The sequence below is a fragment of the Mastigoproctus giganteus genome, chromosome 6 (genome assembly GCF_048544385.1).
Source record: "Mastigoproctus giganteus isolate SK-2022 chromosome 6, ASM4854438v1, whole genome shotgun sequence".
NCBI lineage: Eukaryota > Metazoa > Arthropoda > Arachnida > Uropygi > Thelyphonidae > Mastigoproctus > Mastigoproctus giganteus.
In genome coordinates, this window is record NC_143580.1 from 53,597,603 (window position 1) to 53,617,819 (window position 20,217).

General features: G+C 37.9%; 1 protein-coding gene across 1 annotated transcript in view; it reads right to left on the reverse strand.

The window, feature by feature from the left end:
- Nucleotides 1-18,086: 18,086 nt before the first annotated feature.
- Nucleotides 18,087-20,217, reverse strand: part of LOC150084277 (putative serine protease F56F10.1) — a 54,999-nt gene continuing 52,868 nt past the window's right edge. The window contains exon 9 of the mRNA XM_090375141.1: nt 18,087-18,259. Within this exon, the coding sequence (XP_090231267.1) occupies nt 18,150-18,259 (110 nt within the window). The 3' untranslated portion in view covers nt 18,087-18,149. The remainder of the gene's footprint in view (nt 18,260-20,217) is intronic.

Here is a 20,217-nt window from a genome sequence, read left to right on the forward strand (position 1 = left end):
GGATCTCTCGTAATCTGCCTTCGCCTGCCTAACCTCCTTTGTAACTTGGTTACAGATCAACTTGTATCTATCATAGGCGTCCGTGTCACGTGTTAATTTGTATGTATCCCATGCATTTTTCTTCTCTGCCATATGCCTCATTAGTTCATCTGACAACCATTTAGGCCTAAACCTTGAACAATATTTCTTAGTTGGTATGTAAAGCCTAGTAGCTTCCACGATAAGTTCTTTGAATGCTTCCCATTTTGAATTTGCTGTTGGCAATATCATCAGTTGATCCCACTGTATAGAATTTAAATACTGTCTCAGTCCATTGTAGTCGCCTTTACGAAAGCAATACCCCTTCCCTTTACCCCTAATGGTAGTTACCTCTTTGAGTAACTCCCACTTCAGCACACTGTGATCACTGCCACCAAGTGGTTCATTTATCTGCAGATTCTTAATGCATGAAGAATCACTACTGATAATCAAATCAAGAGTATTACTCCCTCTAGTTGCCTCCCGAACATGCTGATGTAGAAAACAATCATCCAATAAATCCACAAAAGCCTTGCTACTGTGTGAGTGACCAGCCCCCAAATTCCAGTCAATATCTGGGAAATTAAAATCCCCCATTATAAGACTCTCTGATTTACTGGCCCACTCTATTTCTCCGAACAGTTTCTTATTATACTCATCAGAGTCATTAGGCCTATAGCACACTCCTACTCTCAATTTTGATCTCCCAATGCTTATGTCACACCAAACTGACTCAACACTGCACTGTCCAGCGATGTCGACTGGCTTCATTTCCTTGGATTTTATGTGTTTTTTAACTAATAGCATAACCCCTCCTCCCTTCCTATCCTGTCTATCCTTTCTGTAGACATTGTACTCCCCAAATTCCAGTTCTGCATTTCTTATATCTGTGTGACACCACGTCTCTGAAATCCCCACAATATCTGCCTTTGATGTTTTGAGCAATACCTCAAATTCATCAAATTTATTTACTAAACTTCTAGCATTGGTGTACACACAAGTATACATGCACCTGTTCTTTTTCTTAGCTACCCTAACACAACCCATGTGTTTACTTGTACCCCAATGATTCCCAGCAGTCTCTGAAATATCCTGCATCTTATTTTCCAGGCTGCGGCTCATTCCAATAGAAGCAGTGCAAGAATCACTTTCACCTCTGCCAGTGGCTACTGTTAATCTATTAGTCCTTGTATCCCCCCAATCTAGCAGTTTTCCGACCCACCTAACATTGCCTCGATAGCATCAGCAAACATTCTTGCACCCTTTCTATTTAAGTGTATCCCATCCCTGTAGAAGCAGTCTCTCCTGTTAACAAGTACAGACCAGGCTGAAAAAAATTCTACCCCTTGAGCCCTGCACAATCTTTCCAGGGCCGAATTGATTGACAGGGCTCTCATCGTTAACGACAGTAATGAAGGTATACTGCTACAATATGATCTAGAAAAATTAGGCAGATGGGTTGAGAAATGCCAACCCCAGGGGTTCACATCTGGTGAGTATGGGCTTGGCACACCCAAGGTCCTGAGCTGGATATCATCATTCCTTTTTTTTTTTGGTGATTTCCCCCTCCCCTCTCTCTCAGGATAATTCAGAAATTTTTTTTTGGCTGGTGTAGCATAAGCCTCAGACTTCCTTACACCATATGGCCAATAATAATAAATGCAAGGTACTGTATATGGGTAGTAATAATCCCAGAATAACGTATCGGCTGTGTGGAACTACACTCAGGATAGTGGAAAATGAAAAGGATCTGGTAGTAATTGTGTAGTCCGATGTGAAGTTCTGTGAGCAGTGCAAAGAGTCTGCCAGGAGTTTTGTCAAAGATATACAGGAATTTTAGTAGCAGGGACAAGGAGGTGATTATCCTATTGTATAAGGCAATGGCCAGCCCACATCTGCAGTACTGCATACAAGTCTGGTGGCTTCATTTTAGGAAGGATGTAGAGCTGCTGGAACGAGTACAGAGAAGAGCAACGAGATTGGTTTGGTTTTGGTTTTTTTTTTTTAGGAGCATTACCAACTAAGGCCATATTGCCCCAGGGATATGCGGTGGTCATTCCCTGACTTTTCCTCATCCTCCGTATTTGGTGGTCACGGACTCGAACCCTGGTCTAATCAAGAAGCGTGTGCTACGCACTGCCACTCCTGCCCACCTGGCTACGGAGGCGCCTAATGAGATTGGTGAGGGGAACAAAGAGGTGCTCTTACCAAGAAAGGCTTAAATTCTCCAAATTGCAGCCTCTGGAGCAGAGGTGTATTGCTAAAAAAAATAATACCGGAACGCTCATTTTCCAGAAGACTATATAATAATGCCACATCGATTGTAGAGTAACTGAATCAGACTTCAGACTCACGATTGATAGAACAACCAGTTCTAGCATTCAGCTCATGGGGAATCAAAATACAGCGTTTGCACGCATCACAGTAGCCGGGTGGGTAAAGTGCCTGTCTGGAAATCCAAAGGTCACAGGTTCGAATCCCGCCTCGGGCTTGGATCAGAATAGAAAATGCAAAAACCTTGGGAGGTGCAATAAGCCCACAGAAACCGATGCGCCAACAACTAACAAAAAAAAAAAAAAAACAGCATCACAGTATACAGTAATACCCCGAAGTTACGCGATAGGTGGGTCCGACGAAAATCGCGTAAGTCGAATTCGCGTAAGTCGGGGTACAACTTTGCATATAAATACATATAAATTTTGCTTAATTGGGACCAAGGACTAACAAAAACACTAGTTTAGAAGAAAAATATTAATAAAATTGCAGTTCTTTATACATATTAATACAAAATATGTATTAAAAAAAACAAATGACTTACGTAAAAAAGTTATTTCGATGTCGATGGCTTCATAAAATCTAACAAATTCGTCTGACGACACAGCGCGCTCTTTTTTTCACGCAGAATTTCTTCGTAGCAAGCTAATAATTTTTTTTATTCCTTGCTTTGTAGCTATAACGCGTTCTTCGTTGGAGTCTATGTTTTCTAAAATTTTTAAGCCCTTTACAATTGAGCCCTTTTCAATTTTCAACCTGTCAAGTTTGCAATTGTCATGTGCTTTTCGCCGTTGCTTCATTTAGGCCTGTAGCACGTGCAATATCACATGGTCTTTCATTTCGCTCAAAGCGTTTCACAATTTCATATTTTTTCTCTATCGACAGAGGTGGACTGGCCATAAGCCTTACCGGGGAAACCCCGGTGGGCCAGTGTGATTTTGGCCATAAACCATAGTATGAGGCCACTATAAATTTTCCCGGGTAAGAATTTTTGACCCAGTCCGCCTCTGTTTATCGATAATTGCTTTTCTTTTTCTCTCTGAATCTGCAGTGTCTTCACCAGGACGCTTCCTTTTCACACCTTTTAATTAAGTATTTTACTCATTTTTAGGGAATAAAGCACAATTACAAAACGAGGAGGCACGCTTGATACGCATAAACAAAGCTGCGCGCATGTAGCAACTGAATAAACAACACCATAAAGGCAGAGATACACTATTAACACCTCACATTTCTAGGGGTTACTACCATAAAACAATAAAAATCCAGTTGCGTTTCTGCTAGTGAAATCTGTTATAAACTGGTAGTAAACTCGATCTAATTGCATTTGCGATTATACCGATAGCTGGAATTGTGTTGGTTTTTACGTTATTATGGTGAAATGTGTTTCCCCTTCACTGATATAAAAAAACATAAAAGCAACAAAGTTGAATTTTGTTCATCTTTCGCTCTCATTCCCCGCCGTCGCACCGTATATCGATAACATATGAAAAACGACCTTGAAGATAGTGGGCGGCAGCGTTGCCAAACGAAAAAAATCAAGAACCGCGTAACTCCGAGTTCGCGTAAGTCGGGGTAGCGTAAGTCGGGGTATTACTGTATATCATTCTTTGGATCTCTTTATCTAATACATTGTACTTTAGTAAAAAAACTTTCAAGTTTCATTGCGAAATTCATATTTTTGTTTTGAAATAAATTTTTAAAGAAATCTTAAATGTTTATTAATTTTAAACATTACTATTAATATACAGGGTGATTCAGAACTATGTTTCAGAAATGTGCATGGAGGTCAGGAACACGATAACAAACAAGAATCATATAGGAATGTATGGTCGCATGTGCAACCCAGATGTGCAAGAGGGCACTGCATGTCTGGAGGAAAGGTGGCCAGGATGAAGCGACAGGAAGTGTCATTTGTATGTACGAGCGTGTGGAAGGATGAATCGCTACATGAACAGCGAAATGGCAGATATTCACCTCGTTTACGGGGCAGCTAATTGCAGTGCAGCAGCCGCTAGGGAAGTGTATCATTACTGGTTTCCCAACAGACGCATCCCTTGTCATACCATGTTCGGACGTCTGCATAGTCAATTGCGTGAAATGGCACGTTTCGAAGGACGAATGAACGATACTGAGAGAACAACGCGGTCACTTGTCCTGGAAGAAGCCGTGCTGGCAGAAGTCAAAAACGATCAAGGGACCAGTACTCAAGCTATTGGCGCACGTTTAGGTGTGTCTCAATCCAGTATGTGGCACATCTTACATGAGGATGAGTTGTATCTGTACCATGTACAATGCGTGCAAGCTCTGTCCGCCGGTGATTACGAGCAGCGTATGGACATCGCACATTGGTTTTTATAGCAGACTGCAGTGGACCCGAACTTTGCAGCAGACTTCCTCTTCACTGACGAAGCGATGTTTACACTGGAAGGCATCTTCAATGTGCACAATGTGCTTGTGTGGGCACATCAAAATCCAACAGCCACACGGCCCCATGCTGCTCAACGTCGCTGCAGCATCGTCTGGGCAGGTTTGGTTAGTGACAGTGTGATCGGCCCCCACATCCTTCCATCGAGACTAAATGGAGAGACTTATCGCACCTTACTGGCACAGGTCCTGCCGGAATTGCTGAACAATGTGCCCCTCCATGTGCAGCAGCGCATGTGGTTTCAACATGACGGAGCTCCAGTGCATTTCTCCTACATTTGTCCGCCAGCATCTGGGTGCAACATTTCCGGGGCAATGGATTGGCCGTGCTGGACCCATTCCATGGCCCCCCGATCACCAGACCTGTCCCCAAATTATTATTTTCTGTGGGGCTACATGAAAAGCCTAGTGTATGAATCTATTTCGCTGCATGAAATCTTACCTGGAAAACTTAAGAATCACTGTCAGCACTCCCTTTACCTCTGTATCCAGACCGGTTTACAGAGGCTGCCCCCAGGGATCCGTCCTGGGGCCACTCCTGTGGAACCTGGTGCTTGATGAGTTTTTAAATCTGGATATTCCAAATGTCATTACACAGGCATACCCTGATGATCTGATTATGATGCTTCAAGCAGACAGCAGGACTCAACTGGAGGCCATAGACAATCGTGCCACACACATGCTACAGGATTGGGCCAAGAGGAATCTTCTAACGATCTCAACCGATAAAACAAACTCAATACTCCTCGGGGGTGCTCTTGACCCTGGTAGACCTCCACTAATCAAAATAAATGGAGCGACCATCAAACTCAAACAGGAACTAAAATACTTAGGAATAATACTAGACCCAAACTTGAACTTCACATCTCATCTCTGTTATCTGAGAACGAAAACAAGGAGGCTCTCAGCCCTGATAACCAAAATCACCAGGAGGGACTGAGGACTAAAGAAGAGGGCCCTCTCCCTTTTATACAAAGCTCTCTTTATCCCTATCCTTGCCCATGGTGCAGGTGCCTGGTATCAGAAAGCAAACACAGCAGTCAACAAGAAAAAGCTGGAGTCGATATACTGATCCATACTATTGACAACAACTAGAGCCTGCTGCACAGTGAGCACCCATGTGCTCCAGGTCCTGGCGGGCTTCCTTCCCCTGGACCTGGAGATCGTGCACTGTGGGCTGCTACACGAACATTCGAAAGAAAGAACCACAACTTATCTAGACTACACAACAGATCCACAGAAAAGCAAATCCTCAGAAAATAAGAGGTTAACGGAACATCAGCAATTTATCTGGCAAAATAGATAGAATCTTACTACAAAAGGGCAAGTCACCAAAAAATTTATACCCGATGTCAGTAGGGTATATCCTATCTCCCCGTCCTGATTTTTCCCTTGCTTGCACACCACCTTCCTTCTTACAGGACACGGCTCCTTCAGAGGGAAATCCACGAGCTGGGAATCTCCGACAACCCGAGCTGTAACTGCAGTCAGGAGGAAACCTGGGAACATCTTATCTATGACTGACAACTACGAGGACCTCAGATGTCAGCTATATACATGCATCAACTCCTTGCTAAGAAACCGAGAAGAAATAATATTACAAGAAGAAGGTAATTACCGGGCTTTCACCATCTTTGCCCGCGAACTCTTTGAAAGACAAAGATCCCTGCCACATCATCACTAACCTATGAAAACACAACAGACTTGACTACCTGAGATGATTACGAAACTCTGAAGTAGATACAACACATGAACGTAACGAACTGGACCTGACTTCTGGACTTGGACCTCCACCAGACTAATGCAAAGATGAAGATTGCAACTTGGACTCGGACCTCGAAGATTGCATCTTATGAGGCCATACAGCGCCCCAGCTCTCTCTAGCCTGCTTTTTACTCCTTTTCCTAGCAGGGGGAGGGGAGGGCATGGCCTGCTGTCTCCTCCCCCTCCTGCCACCCCTCTTTCTCCTCTGGTGGGGCATGGGCATGCCCCACTATTTCAACAGGGGTCATCTTCCCTATAGACCCCTTACTTCCAATTTCCAACCTCCCAGTCTTCCATCTCCCCTCCCATCTCTTTCCCCTTACAACAGTGCCTGCCTCACACATACAAATTTAAAACGCAAAAATTCATGCCCGACCTATTAGGAAATCTTATCACCTCCAGCACTTATCCCTTATAGCCCTCCAAGCAGTGTATAATGTACCATCTGTGCTCAAAAGAAAAGAAGAATTTTTATTTTAATTATTTATTATTTATTTATTTTTTCATTATTATTTTTTGTTTTATTTTTTTATTTATTTTTTATTTTTAGGTCCTAGCCACTGAAATCTCAGGAAAATAGATGGTAGGACCTGCCAGAGCAAACTTTAAGAGAACACCTGTCGTTTATGTACTCCACGTGGCGGAGTACATAAATGACAGGTCCCATCAAGGCTGGCTGAGTACGTAAATGACAGGTACCATCTGGGGGCTGGCGGCTGACAAGCCAGAGGAACAAGGGGCACAACATATTACACAACACATGACCCACACTTTTAAACCTCTGGCCTTGACAGCGTACTGTCCTCGATACAAAGAACATACGCAGAGATGGGGTAAATCCCTGGTGCTGTTAAACCCAAAAATACTCTGTACTCTGTATGAAACCCCTGTGGAATCGGACATGGACCTGGTGGCATGGATCGTTGCTGCAAGTGGTTTTGTTGCCAATACACCACGCATTCTTGCGAACATTCGTGTATTACATCTGCAGGCCGCAACTTCGAACACCTGCTTTAAAAGTTTCTTTTAAAAGAATCATGTTGTGTAAACTCCTCTTTGTCTAATAAATTATCATTATGTGTCACCTGTCTTGTGTCTTCCTGTCTCTTTGTGGGCATATAGCGCGTCTGGGTTGCACATGCGACATGTTCCTACATGATTCTTGCTTGTTATCGTGTTCCTGACCTCCAGGAACACGATATAAGCAAGAATCATATTTTTCTGAAACATAGTTCTGAATCATCCTGTATATTTTTAGTAGCAGTGGGTAAAATAAATACTTCTCCCTCCCCTTTGATTATGCCATTGTTTCATAATATTAGGTGTATAAATTTAATGATTTTCTATTATAACATTTAGAAAAAAGTACCGGAACGTTGTTCCGGTGTGTTCTGGCCCGAATACACCACTGCTCTGGAGACTAGGCACCTGTTAGGTGATCTGATCAAAGTGCATAAGGCTTTGAATGCAGTGGTCTAAGTTAAAATCTCGGGCCTTAGGCAAGATTCTCATTTCAGGACCCCACCTAGGGTTGCCACCTTTCAGAAATTGTAATGGAGGACACAGTTGAATGGGTTAAAAAAGGTCTTCTATTACTAAATATAAAAATACATTTAAACTCTATTATTGAAGTTGCCAACTGAAATCAAATAGTTTATACCAACGTACAACAGAGGCATTGACTAATTAAGTAACTAAATCTACCTAATCAATGTGCGACTAGTGCTATTTGGTGAATCATCGTGTATACTGCACTAGTTGTGGTATACACAATGATTCACCAGTTAGCGCGGCATGCAAAGATGCTTTGATTGATCGGCGTGAAACGTTATAAATTTATTTAAAATAAAATAATGAAAAAACATATAATAAAACTGTTTTATGGGCTCCAAAATATTACGGGCCCTAGCCAGTTGCCTAGTCTGCCTAGGCCAAAGTCCGCCCTGTTTGAATGGTTTAAGTAAGCTCAAGAGGATTTCTTCCTGTTGCTCAGATTACGCACTTGAGGGGGCATAAATTCAAATTGAGGGGAGAGAGTTGCAGAATAGTTGTACGAAAATTTGCCTTTAGCCAGGGATTTCAAGAACAAACTTCCATCTGTTGTTGTGGAAGTTGATAGCTTAAATCAATTCGAGGAGGCACTGGACACTTTTGGAGCGAATGGATAGGCAAAATGAGAATTATTATTATTATTTATTTATTTTTATTTTTTGCTAATGTACAGTAATAATGCGTCATATAAAAACCGCAGAGTGTATGTTACAATACAGCGGCGGCTTGGTAACTGGAGTGGTATGTTGGTGATACCTTCACTCGATATAGGAGTGAAAATAATTATTATGCTTCCATCAGTGTAGTAGTAGCAAAGTTACTGTGGTTTTTCTGCACACTTAATATTTTTAAATTTAATGTGGAATTTAAAATTAAGAAGTTAATTTTTAAAAAGGGAAAAATAAATTGTTCTGAAAACGTTTCTGCACGAGGAATGGGCACTGAAGTATTAATCGGTGGATATACAGCTGGAGTGAATTAGGAAAGATACCAGAAAATAAGTAATTATTTTGAAATATACTACTCCATTCTGTGAAAAAGGTTATGAAGATGTTAACTTATAACTGAAGTTCAAATCTATTCAATTGTATCTAGGGGGTTCCAGTAAGGTGGGTTTATCACATTATGTGGTGGAGGATGTTATACCACCTCAGTGGTCATTATGTAAATATTAGCTTGCCGACAAGTGTAAGATACTTAAAAAAAGAAGCATATTTTTTACGCCGTGACTTGCATTTCAAAGATTTTCACATCTCTAAATATTTATTTCGAAATAAATAGGAGGAAAACTTGCATGCCACCTTGAGTATCATTTTGCACCTGAAATAATAGAAGTTATAATACAAAACAGACAGTCTGAAAGAAAAGTTAACTGGAACCCAAAATAAAATGATATACAGAAAAAAAATAAATAAATAAAAAATATATATAAATGGTGTTTCAAAAATGATGGTCAATAATTTAAAGGTGAAAAGTGTACAAACTAAAATAAGCAAAAAAGTCCCAGTGAACATCAGGCCACAAATGAACCGTTTTCGAAATAATGCACATTTTCTGTTAAAATCTGCCACTGACTATGGGAGCACTAGTTTAGCAAAAAGCTGTGAATCCTTTGCTAAGGGTGGTTTTATTAAACATAAGATAATGCATTTTTAATTTTTGGTTTCAAGGATTTTACAGATGTTACAGGATGTTCTATCTAACACCCTTTCCTCAACATCAGGTGTTATGTTTCTGGGCCTACCTGCTTGTACTCCATGTGTGAAGTGCCTATGTTCTCTAAGTCATTGATGTACCCTGATGAATGTGCACCTGTTGGGCTGCCTTCGGCGGGGAAATGCTTGTACAAACGTGCAGCCTCGAGTGCACTGCCATTGGCTTTACCATACATGAAGTGCATGTCCACATACTCTTTGTTGCTGTAACCTCTTTCCATGTTGACCGTCTTTTGACAAGTATGCCTGCTATGTCTCAGAGCATTGAGAATGAGCATAACCTATCCTAAACAAACAAGTCAGTGGTGGATCCTAACTCTGTACAGTTCACCTTGTCAGTGGTGGATCCCAACTAGAAATGTGCAATATCTCGAAAAAGATTCACTTAAGGACCCATGTTTACTATGCTTTTTTTGCATATTGTAGTCTGTACAGTTCACCTTTAAATTATTGACCATCATTTTTGAAACACTCTATATATGTATATGAAAGATACTTTATTTTTCCTGTATATATAGAAAGATACTATATATGTAAACATGGATCACACATACATTTGATTAGACAGTTAAGGAAGGCTACATTACAATGTAACTTAATAACAGCATTTAATCTTACACAACAAGAAAAGACTGCTACAAAATTACAGAACATATACAAATGAAGGGCAGTTAACCACAAAAACAGTATACTGATAAAACAGCTTAACAGTTATGAAGCATACAAAATTGAATTAATAACTTCCTTTCTGTAGGTAACATATAATAGACATATCAACTGTATACTTCTTTATAAATGTCAAAAAGAGTATTTAGAAAACAACATTTTATCCATAAACTTAATATTATTCTTTAATAAAACTAATTTAAGGTTTTTCCTTGTGTTTTTTGGAGGGATATACTTAGCCATTACTGACATGAGAAAAGAATACGAAGATTGCTAAAGGTGCAGTTTGGGGAAGGATATTATTTATTTTACTGTAATAATTCTGGAAAGGAAGGATATTTAAGATTTGATTTCATTTGGTTCTTTGATATGATGTAACTAAATCCTGAGTTTTAAATTTTCCTGTATGAACATTTGATATTAGTAAATTGTATCAGCTTAACATTTGAGTTAGCAGATGTGGGCTACACCTCAGAAGCATATAAGTTTCAATAGAATGACAAAGTTATATATTTTTTTTTATAATGGACCAAGTTTTGTTTAATAAGTAACATATTTCTTAGTGAGGAAGTTCTGAACTTTTGTAGGCGAGGCCCAAGCTGTACTATTTATGATCAATTATTAACTCAAGATCTTTGCAAGCACAAGCACCCACAGTAGGGATGGGATGGGCATTTTAGAAATGATAGAACTGTGAAAGAACTTTTTTTTTGTTGTTGTAGACATATGAGCAGGTTTATCAGTATTAATATTGAGCAAACCTTGAGAAATATTCTTTAGTTTTAGAAAGAGAAAAACTCAGTATTTTTCACCACAATACCACTCAGGTTCTGAGAAATGTACCAGATTTTTCACTCATCAGTGCAAGAAATCAGAGGGACCTCAAATGCCAATAGAGGACAAATCAATGATAAGAAGAGCAAAGAGAATACCTCTCTGAGGAATCCCTGTAGAAACAGTTCTAGTTAGAATCTGATTACCACAAGAACCAGCATGCAATTAAAAAGAGAGGACAATAAAATTAGCATTAGTAGGGCATATGATACAAGAAAGCATGATTATATGGCATCAGCCAAAAAAAAGTAATATATACAGTATTCTTTAATACTGAAGAAAGAGTAATAGAGAGCAAAGCATATAGAGATTAACAAAGTGAAATGCTGATTGCGAGTTCAAGGAAAACTAAATTCAACTGGCCATTCAGATTAAAAGCTTTGGATGCTAATATTCTTTTATTTTATTTATTTTTTTATCAAATTAGCATGGAAAAAACTAATGTATCAAGGATGGGGCCCTTGTGGCCCCTACATTAATCAAGGCCCCTCATATAATAACAGTATTATTCCTTTACTTGCAGTTATGATATTAGTTTCATCAAATATCCTAGAGTTGGTTGATCCTGGATGTGGGCACAAAAGTTATCTCAGGTGCACTATAGCCCCAGAAGCTTGTGCACCATTAAACCTCCATAACACACAAAAGTTATCTCCCAAATATATGGAAGCTGGGAAAGGCATTTTTTGTTAAATGGCTTCTCCATTTGAATAACAAGTTCTTGTCTTTCTCTGTGTTCACAAAAGACCATCATGTGTCTTGAGTCAGTAAATCTTTTAGTAACAATTGCCATACTGGATTTTATAATAATACCAGTGTAATATATTCCTTAGTGCTCATGCCTGAACACATGACTACTAGCCTTTTCCATATATCAATGAAGTAGCCAATTCATCAATGTGCTCTTCAATAACAAGCACAACTGCAGTGGAAGTTGATGGTCTTCTACTTCATGCAGGAGCTATCAGCATCCTCTTCACTTGAATCCCTTTCTCAACAAAACTTCTGTAAAGCAACTGTCACAATATACTTGAGTTCTTATAGTGCATCTTAATTAGCAGGCTTCCTTGGGCAAAAATAATATGATTAATAGAAAATGAATGCCCAGCATGCTTTTTAAAGTTATCTGTACAATCACCCCCTGCACTTCCCTTCCAGTGATATTAAGAAATGAATAAAGTTTTGATTCCATAAAAAAATTCTGTAGATTATTATTGTAAAAACTGCATTCCTCTGTGACTAATAGTTCTATAAATCACTTGAAATAAAAGCCACTTCGCCTGTGTAGAGTTTAGAATCTATTTATTACTAATAGTCTAAATCTAGCCCAATCCAATCCACTCCACTTCTTCAGTTATTGTAATACTGTAGATGCTTGATTGCAAAAACACCAAAGTATTTGGTGTTTTTGCTAAATGCTTTGGTGTATTTGGTGTTTTTGCTTTTGGTAATACTTTGGTGTTTTTACACCAAAGTATTACCAAACTTTGGTGTTTTTATATTAGTATTCCCATATTTGATTAATTATTGTTTTGTCTCAAAATTTTGGGACACCTTGTTCTTGGACCAATCATCATCATCCATTTTCAATCCATTGCAGGATGAAGGCCTCTCCAGCAACTTTCCAGTTCCTTCTGTTTTGTGCAATAGCCATCCATTTACTACCCACAAACTTATGAATTTTTCATCTATCCATCTCCGCTGTTGTCTTCCAGGTTTTCTTCTAGCTCCTCTTGGGTACCATTCTGTTATTTTCTTAGTCCATCTGTCATCATGTCTTCGAGCTATGTGTCCTGCCCAAGACCATTTTAATACTGCATTTTTCTAATACTGCATTTTTCCTATTTGAACAATAATTAATAGATATTTCTGGAATTTTCAACAGAGAAATTAAAGAAAACACTTTTTTTTAGGGCGATATTGGGGTTTCAGCTGTAGGTGAGAGCACGAAATCACTAATTTTGTGCAAGGGTTGCAAAGACCATGTGTGCACAGTTTAGGATTAATTAATTAATATATTACTCTGATGTTTAATTTCATATTGCTAACTAATTTTTCAAGGTATGCTCAAATTTATTTTAACAAATTTTTCATTTTCACTTCCTTGCTGCTAATTTTTAAACTATTTTCTAATGTAACCTCAGGGGGTGGTCCATCCCAGGGTGCACTGCACCCGGGCATCTATGTTCAAGGGGCGCCCGAAACTTACATATATATATATGAAGAAAATTTTAAAGGGGGGGGTGCCACATTTCAATTGCCACTCGGGTGCCACATACCCTAGGAACGCCCCTGTGTAGCCTAATCTTATATTGCTAAATTTCATTTATTTGTAATTGTCACCCGGCTTTTTCTTTTCTCAGTTGTTCGGTAATGTATCTTACTAAGAAATATGTAAAGCTCATATAGATGTTAACTACTATTTTGTTTTGATATATATATTCCCTGCTTTCCTCCTTGTTGTCTAAAGAAGAAACCAGTTGCCACTTTAAATGCAGTTTTATGTTGGATAATTAATGTTGATAGAAATTGGACGTGGTTGATAGAAGTACTTCACAGGACTCAGTTTGTATTTTCCTCACTATTTTCATAATGAACAATCTTACATTACCCTTCTTTAATGATATTACAATGGAATCCTGTATTTAGTTCATTATGGCCAAAGTCGCTTTTGTGACAAAAAAAATCCAAACAGCCAACAACCAATCTGGATTTAATAAATAACCTGCATTTATTGTAAAAAATTGACTTTTCACAATTTGTACCTCAGTTGTGTGACTATAGCTGAAACAATAATCACTGATTATTGATTATAAAATTGATTACAATAATCACTGATTGTGTACAAACACAATCTTCAGCAGTTGCTTTGATTTTCTATTGAGGTGGTGGTGCTTTGTGCATAACGGTAAGTTTTTACCACTAGTTTTTTTTTTTTTAATCCCTCATTGATTATGGCAAGTAAGAAATTGTATTGTTTTTATGACTAGGATTTTAGGTAGGATGTTGTAATGTATACAGACACAAATATGCACATTCAGGGATTGAGTCTGTATGGTCCCACAGACAACCCAAAATATTAGTCATAAAAACAGTAGTTTCTTCCCTTACTATGATGCTATTACATTGACTGCCAAAAACAGTTACAATGAAGTTATAAAATTTCTCTAATCACTTTGCAACTTTGTAGTATTTAAAAAAAAAAAAAAAAAAAAGAGAGAGCTTAGTTAATACAGTAATCTTAATGCCTACACAACAGAATGAACTTTGTCAAACGACATTGCCAAAAGATTGATTTGTCATTTATTTAAAAGTCGAGATGCTACTGCTATCATAGCAGTTTCACATCTTTAAATAAATTTTGGCAATGTTATTTATTTGAAAGTGGTGCAAACTCTTGTTTAAGCCAAAGTGTTCTGCTGTGAACTTAAGGCCATTGTATTAACTAAGCAAGTTAAATCCTGTTGGGCACAAGAGAACAAGAAAGTCCTAGTTTTTATCATTTTGAAAAGGCCAAAATAGCAGTAGCTATTTTATAATTTGAAAGACTTTTCTGTGTTCAGAATGGACATGGAGGCACAGATTAAAAAAAACCTTTACGAGAACGAACTAAAGCGTTGGTTCATCTTGTACTATTGTGTATTATAACTATAGAAGTTGTTTCACAGGTATTTGCATGCTGTACTGGCTGAAAGACAGGAATAACTCATGGAGAGGAGGGAGGGAATTATACCTCCTCTGCTTGAGATTAGCTAACTGCAGCCTTGATTGAAGAGGACTTTATAAATTCCTTTTTTGAGACAGGAATCAAACCCAGACCTCTCCAAGCAAGTGACAAAACCACTATAATGTTGATGGAGGATTTTTAGAAGCACAACTACTCATGTTAAGCAATTATTTTACCATAATTATATACGGCAAGTTTTATAAAGGATGGACAGCAAAAACCTCAATTTAATATAATAAAAGTGCCCCCCCCCCAGAAATTCATTACACTGGTATTTTGCTGAAACATCCAGATTCCAATTTTTCTTCACTGTCCCCCTCTCCCCACTCTAATTTTCCAGTTAGTTCTTCAGATACTATCAGAGTTTCACGGTTTATTTCATATCCCCACAGCCGACCGGGCTAGCCGGGTGGGTAAAGTGCCTGCCTGGCAACCCAAAGGTCGCGGGTTTGAATCCCGCCTCGGGCTTGGATCAAAGTACTGTAAAAACCTTGGGAGGTGCATTATGGCCACAGAAGCCGATGCGCCAACAACTACCAAAAAAAAAAAAAAAAAAAAAAAAATATCCCCACAACATTTTTGGAAAGCTACATTTGTTCTGTCATTTGTATTTTAATTTCCTTCAAGCTGGTGCTATTTAATGGTCCCTCCACCTCAATTTTTCAATTTGGTAAGAAGTCTGCAGTTAAGATAACTCTAAACTTATCAGCCCTAAGTAGCTCTTATCTTAAATACTGTATTTCCCCATGTATAAGACGTACCTTAATTTTAGGGCCCGAAATTTGAAAAAAATTGTATTACATAAAGTTATTGAACTTGAGTTTTATTCATCATAAAATTCATATAACTCCTCATCACTGTCAAAACTCCCATCCATTAGCTTGTCCTCATTTTTGTCTGAAGACGAATCACTGTCCTCATATATTGCCTCGTCCTCAGTTCCATCTATGGCATTTGAAATTCCACACTTCTTGATTTGACAACGATCTCAATCTTGATATTATCCCAGGATCTTTTCACCCAGGTACAAACTTCTCCTATAGTTGATTTCTTCACTCTTCCTGCTGGTGTCAAATTGTCCCCAGAAGACTTCATCCACTGGTTCCATTCGTCTCTCATGGCAGCTTTGAAGGGTTTGTTAATGCTGACATCAAGTGGTTGGAACTGGGATGTCAAGCCTCCAAGTATGACGGCAAGTTTTGTTTTTTGCTCTGCAGCAATCTTTGTGTTTTTTGTTACGTGTGCCCTGAACTGATCAAGCACCAATAGGGCAGGTTTGCGTAAGAGCCCACCTGGTCTCCTGCTCCAAACTTTCTCAAACCAGATCTTCATCCCATTCTGATCCATCCAACCCTTGTCATGAACGTGGACAATCACTCCTCGAGGAATGTCTTCTTTTGGCATTCTTTTGCATTTGAAAATCAGCATAGGAGGCAGCTTGGTTCCGTCGGCACAACAAGCTAGAACAACTGTATAATGGCTCTTTTCATGTCCACTTGTCTTCACAGTTACAGTTTTCACCCCCTTCTTATCAACAGTTTTTTACTTGGGACATCAAATCGAAGGGGGACTTTGTCCCTACTTGCAATCTGTCCCAACTCAAACTGATGTCTTCCGACATTGAATGACAAAACGATGAAATTCAAGGACCTTCTGCTCATAGCTTTCAGGCATCTTTTGGGAAAGTCTAGTGTGTGTACGCGTGCTTAGTCCATTCTGTTTCATGAACCTGAAGCACCAATTGTGTCCTCCTTTGAAATCAGTAACTTCTTTTTCATCAGCAATTCTTCTTGCCTCATGCTGAACCATCTTTGTGGACACAGGAATTCCAATTGCCCTTTGCTCTTCAATTCCCTCTCTAAATCAGGCCATTTTGCTGACTTGCCTCCCATGGCCTTCTTTTGCTGTGGCATTTTCAGTAGGGTTTCTTCTTCCCGTAGCCAGTCTCGGATTGTTTTCTCAGTTGGAGGAGGACCAAACTTACGTTCAGCAGCACGATTTCCATTCACTTTTGCAAACTGGACCACTTTTAACTTGAATTCAGCACTGTACGAAAATCTTTTCTTAGCCATTTCTGGGCAGAACGTGGCAAAACGTAACCGGTAACAAGTGCGAAACAATGAGCGCAAAGACAACAAGCGGGAAATGCAAGTAAAAAAAATCTACATCTACTGTATAAGACGCACCCAGTTTTTAGACCCCAAATTTTTCGAAAAAGGGTGCGTCTTATACATGGGGAACTATGGTACTTCAAGCATAACTTCCTAATATGTATATTATGAGACTGAAAATCATTGTTAATCAAAAAAAAAACAAAAAACAAAATGCAATATGTGAATTTTTCACATATAACAGCTAAAAAAGAATAAAAATTACAAAAATCAAAATATTTATTTCATGAATGTAAACGTACATATAAAAATTATATTGTGACATTTATGATGCAGTAAGATGTGCCACCAGGAATTTTCTCTGTGTGGGGGAGGGGAAGTTAATTTCAGGATATTAGCAGGCTTATATCTCAAAACATAATTTTCCAGTGGAAGGGTGGGTAAATTGGTCTATTTCCTGGCAACATCCTTGTCTATAGCATTTATATACAAAATCACAAATTTTAAAATTAAGAATTAAATAATATACATAAGTGGTATTATAATATAGTAGAACCTCAAAAATCGAGATCGTTTTTGAATATTTTTCTGAGGATAATTGATGTAGGAGAGCTGAAGAGAAAAAAGGCTGGCCAAACTTAAAAAAAAACAAACAAAAAAAAAACTGCAGGTGCCAAATTTATACATTATTCCAAACCACCAATTTCTTTTTGTTCATATTTCTTCCACTGTTATGTCATTGTTACTACGTATTTGCAATATATAAAGACGTTCAATACTAGATCACAGTTTAGTACTTAACCAAAAGTATAAGTTATATTTGGCTTAATGATGGAGACTGTCATTTCCGTAGAGACTATGGGGATAAAGGCTGTTGTATTATCTAATAAAAATAACGAGGTATTCCTGAAAATTTAGGCTATATGCAGAACAGATAAAAAAAAAAAAAAAAAAAAAAAAAACAATTTTCAAAAATATACATTATGCTATGTCCCTGAAAATGCTAGATTTATGAGGTTCTGCTGTAGTAGTTTAGTCTCCTTTGCTTAAAAAAGTATTGCATCATTGATTAAGCCAATTTGCAATATGACTTTGGATTTTCACTCTGGCTTCTTTCAGCTGTGGAATATCATCTACTGAATCTGGGTACATATTAGCACAATGAGCTGTTCCTAAATAAAAAAAAAAAAAAAAAAAAAAAAAGCAGATTTTTATGAATATAATTTATAAGCTACATTACATAGCAAGAGAAGTTATGCACCCTGTGAAGGGTGCATAACTTCTCTCACTATGTAATGTAGCATACAATAATCAAAAATTTTTATTTTGTTACTTTTTATTATGGGGAAAAAAAAACACCTTTCCAATACATAACAGATATTCATTAGGTTTATTATTACAGTTTACACTGCTTATTGTGAGCACAGATAATGTCATTATTTGTGTAATGTTATTACTTATAAATTCCCAATCAGGCATGTACTAATACATGGGGGAAAACAAAAAAAAACCAGATGGTTAAGTAATCAGTGGAGGCGTCTCCGTAGCCAGGTGGGAAGGAGCAGCAGTGCGTAGCACACGCTTCTTGATTAGACCGGGGTTCGAGCCCGTCACCACGAAATACGGATGATGGGGAAAGGTAAAGGGAATGACCACCGCATATTCCCGGAGCAATATGGCCTTAGTTGCTAATGCTCCAAATAACAAAAACAAGTAATCAGTGCTTCGGTTTATGTTATCATTTTTATGCCTTATTGCAGTTTATGTATGAGCAGTGGAAGTGACTAAGTAACACCCTGATTTGATCTTTAACTCTAATATGTGTTGCATGTCCAGTTACTGCTGTTGCTTTGTACAGTTCTTATGGTTGTCACTGTTATTATTCCCTGAAAGAAAGCACTGTATCTGTATTCCTACCAATCAGACTGTTTTACAGTAGAGCATTAACCCTTTCTAATTTTCGATTTTAATATTTTCTTTATAATGGTTTGTATGGATTTCCAGAAACATTGACAGTTAAAAATTATTTTTACATTGCTTTATTTTAATGTTTTTTTTCTGTCCGCTTCAGTCTTTTATGTACACATTTCTGCTATGCATCAATAAACAATCTAAACAGTTATATTCTTGTTTCATAATTATTGTTATTAATTAATGTGTGTCCCAAATAAGCAGTTATCTGTGACCACAATAAGCAGTGTCCACCATATGTATTACTGTTAAACTGGGAAAAAATCAACCGCAAAGTTACATTTGCAAAATTTAATTTCATATGCCGGTGTCACTTTCACAATCAGCATCTTGAATTATCAAAATTTACTTAAACAGATCACTAGGATCATGAGTGCTATGAAACTTGGGAACCAGCATATAATTGTTTAACAATATTACTATATTATTATACATTGTGTTATAGATCAGGGCTAGTGCCAAAGCAGTCTAACCCTTTGATCATAATGAAAATGTTGGTGAATAAGAGAATATCTGAATGAAAAATGATATAGCCAAGTAAAGCTATGGAGTACATAATTAATGATTGAACTGTGAGTTTTATCTATGTTGTATTGCACAAATATTAATGACAGTTTCAAGTTGCCCATAAAGATTGATATGATATGACATCAATATGCAGGTCCTCTGTTTATGTAATAACTGTAATGCAAGAATTAGTATATATATATAAGTTCAACTTAGATTTCATGATTTGGCCCAGTGGATACTGAATAATCATTGACCCAACAGAGAATCAAATTGAAGATGATATACTGAAACGGAAAAGCAAAATATAAAAGAAAAATATAAAACTTACTGTTTTCCAGCAGAGGAGCAAGGTGTAGCATGTGTTGCCATATGAATATTTGAATGCAAGAACAGTAGCAACCTCAAGTGGAAAAAAAGAAACCCCTGTTTTTGATTCAGTAAATTATATAAAAAAGTAAATGAAATGGCCTAGTAGAAAAATAAAGTAGCCAATTGTGAGTTGCATTTAAATTAAGGGCAGATGTGATGAAACCCAATTAGGAGACAAGGTTAGGAGACAATAATAGCTTGTGAGGTAGTAAATTTATGTAACAAATGTACTGAACTTTATAAAGGGGGGGAATGTGTCATAGTAGGGTAGGAAAATAAT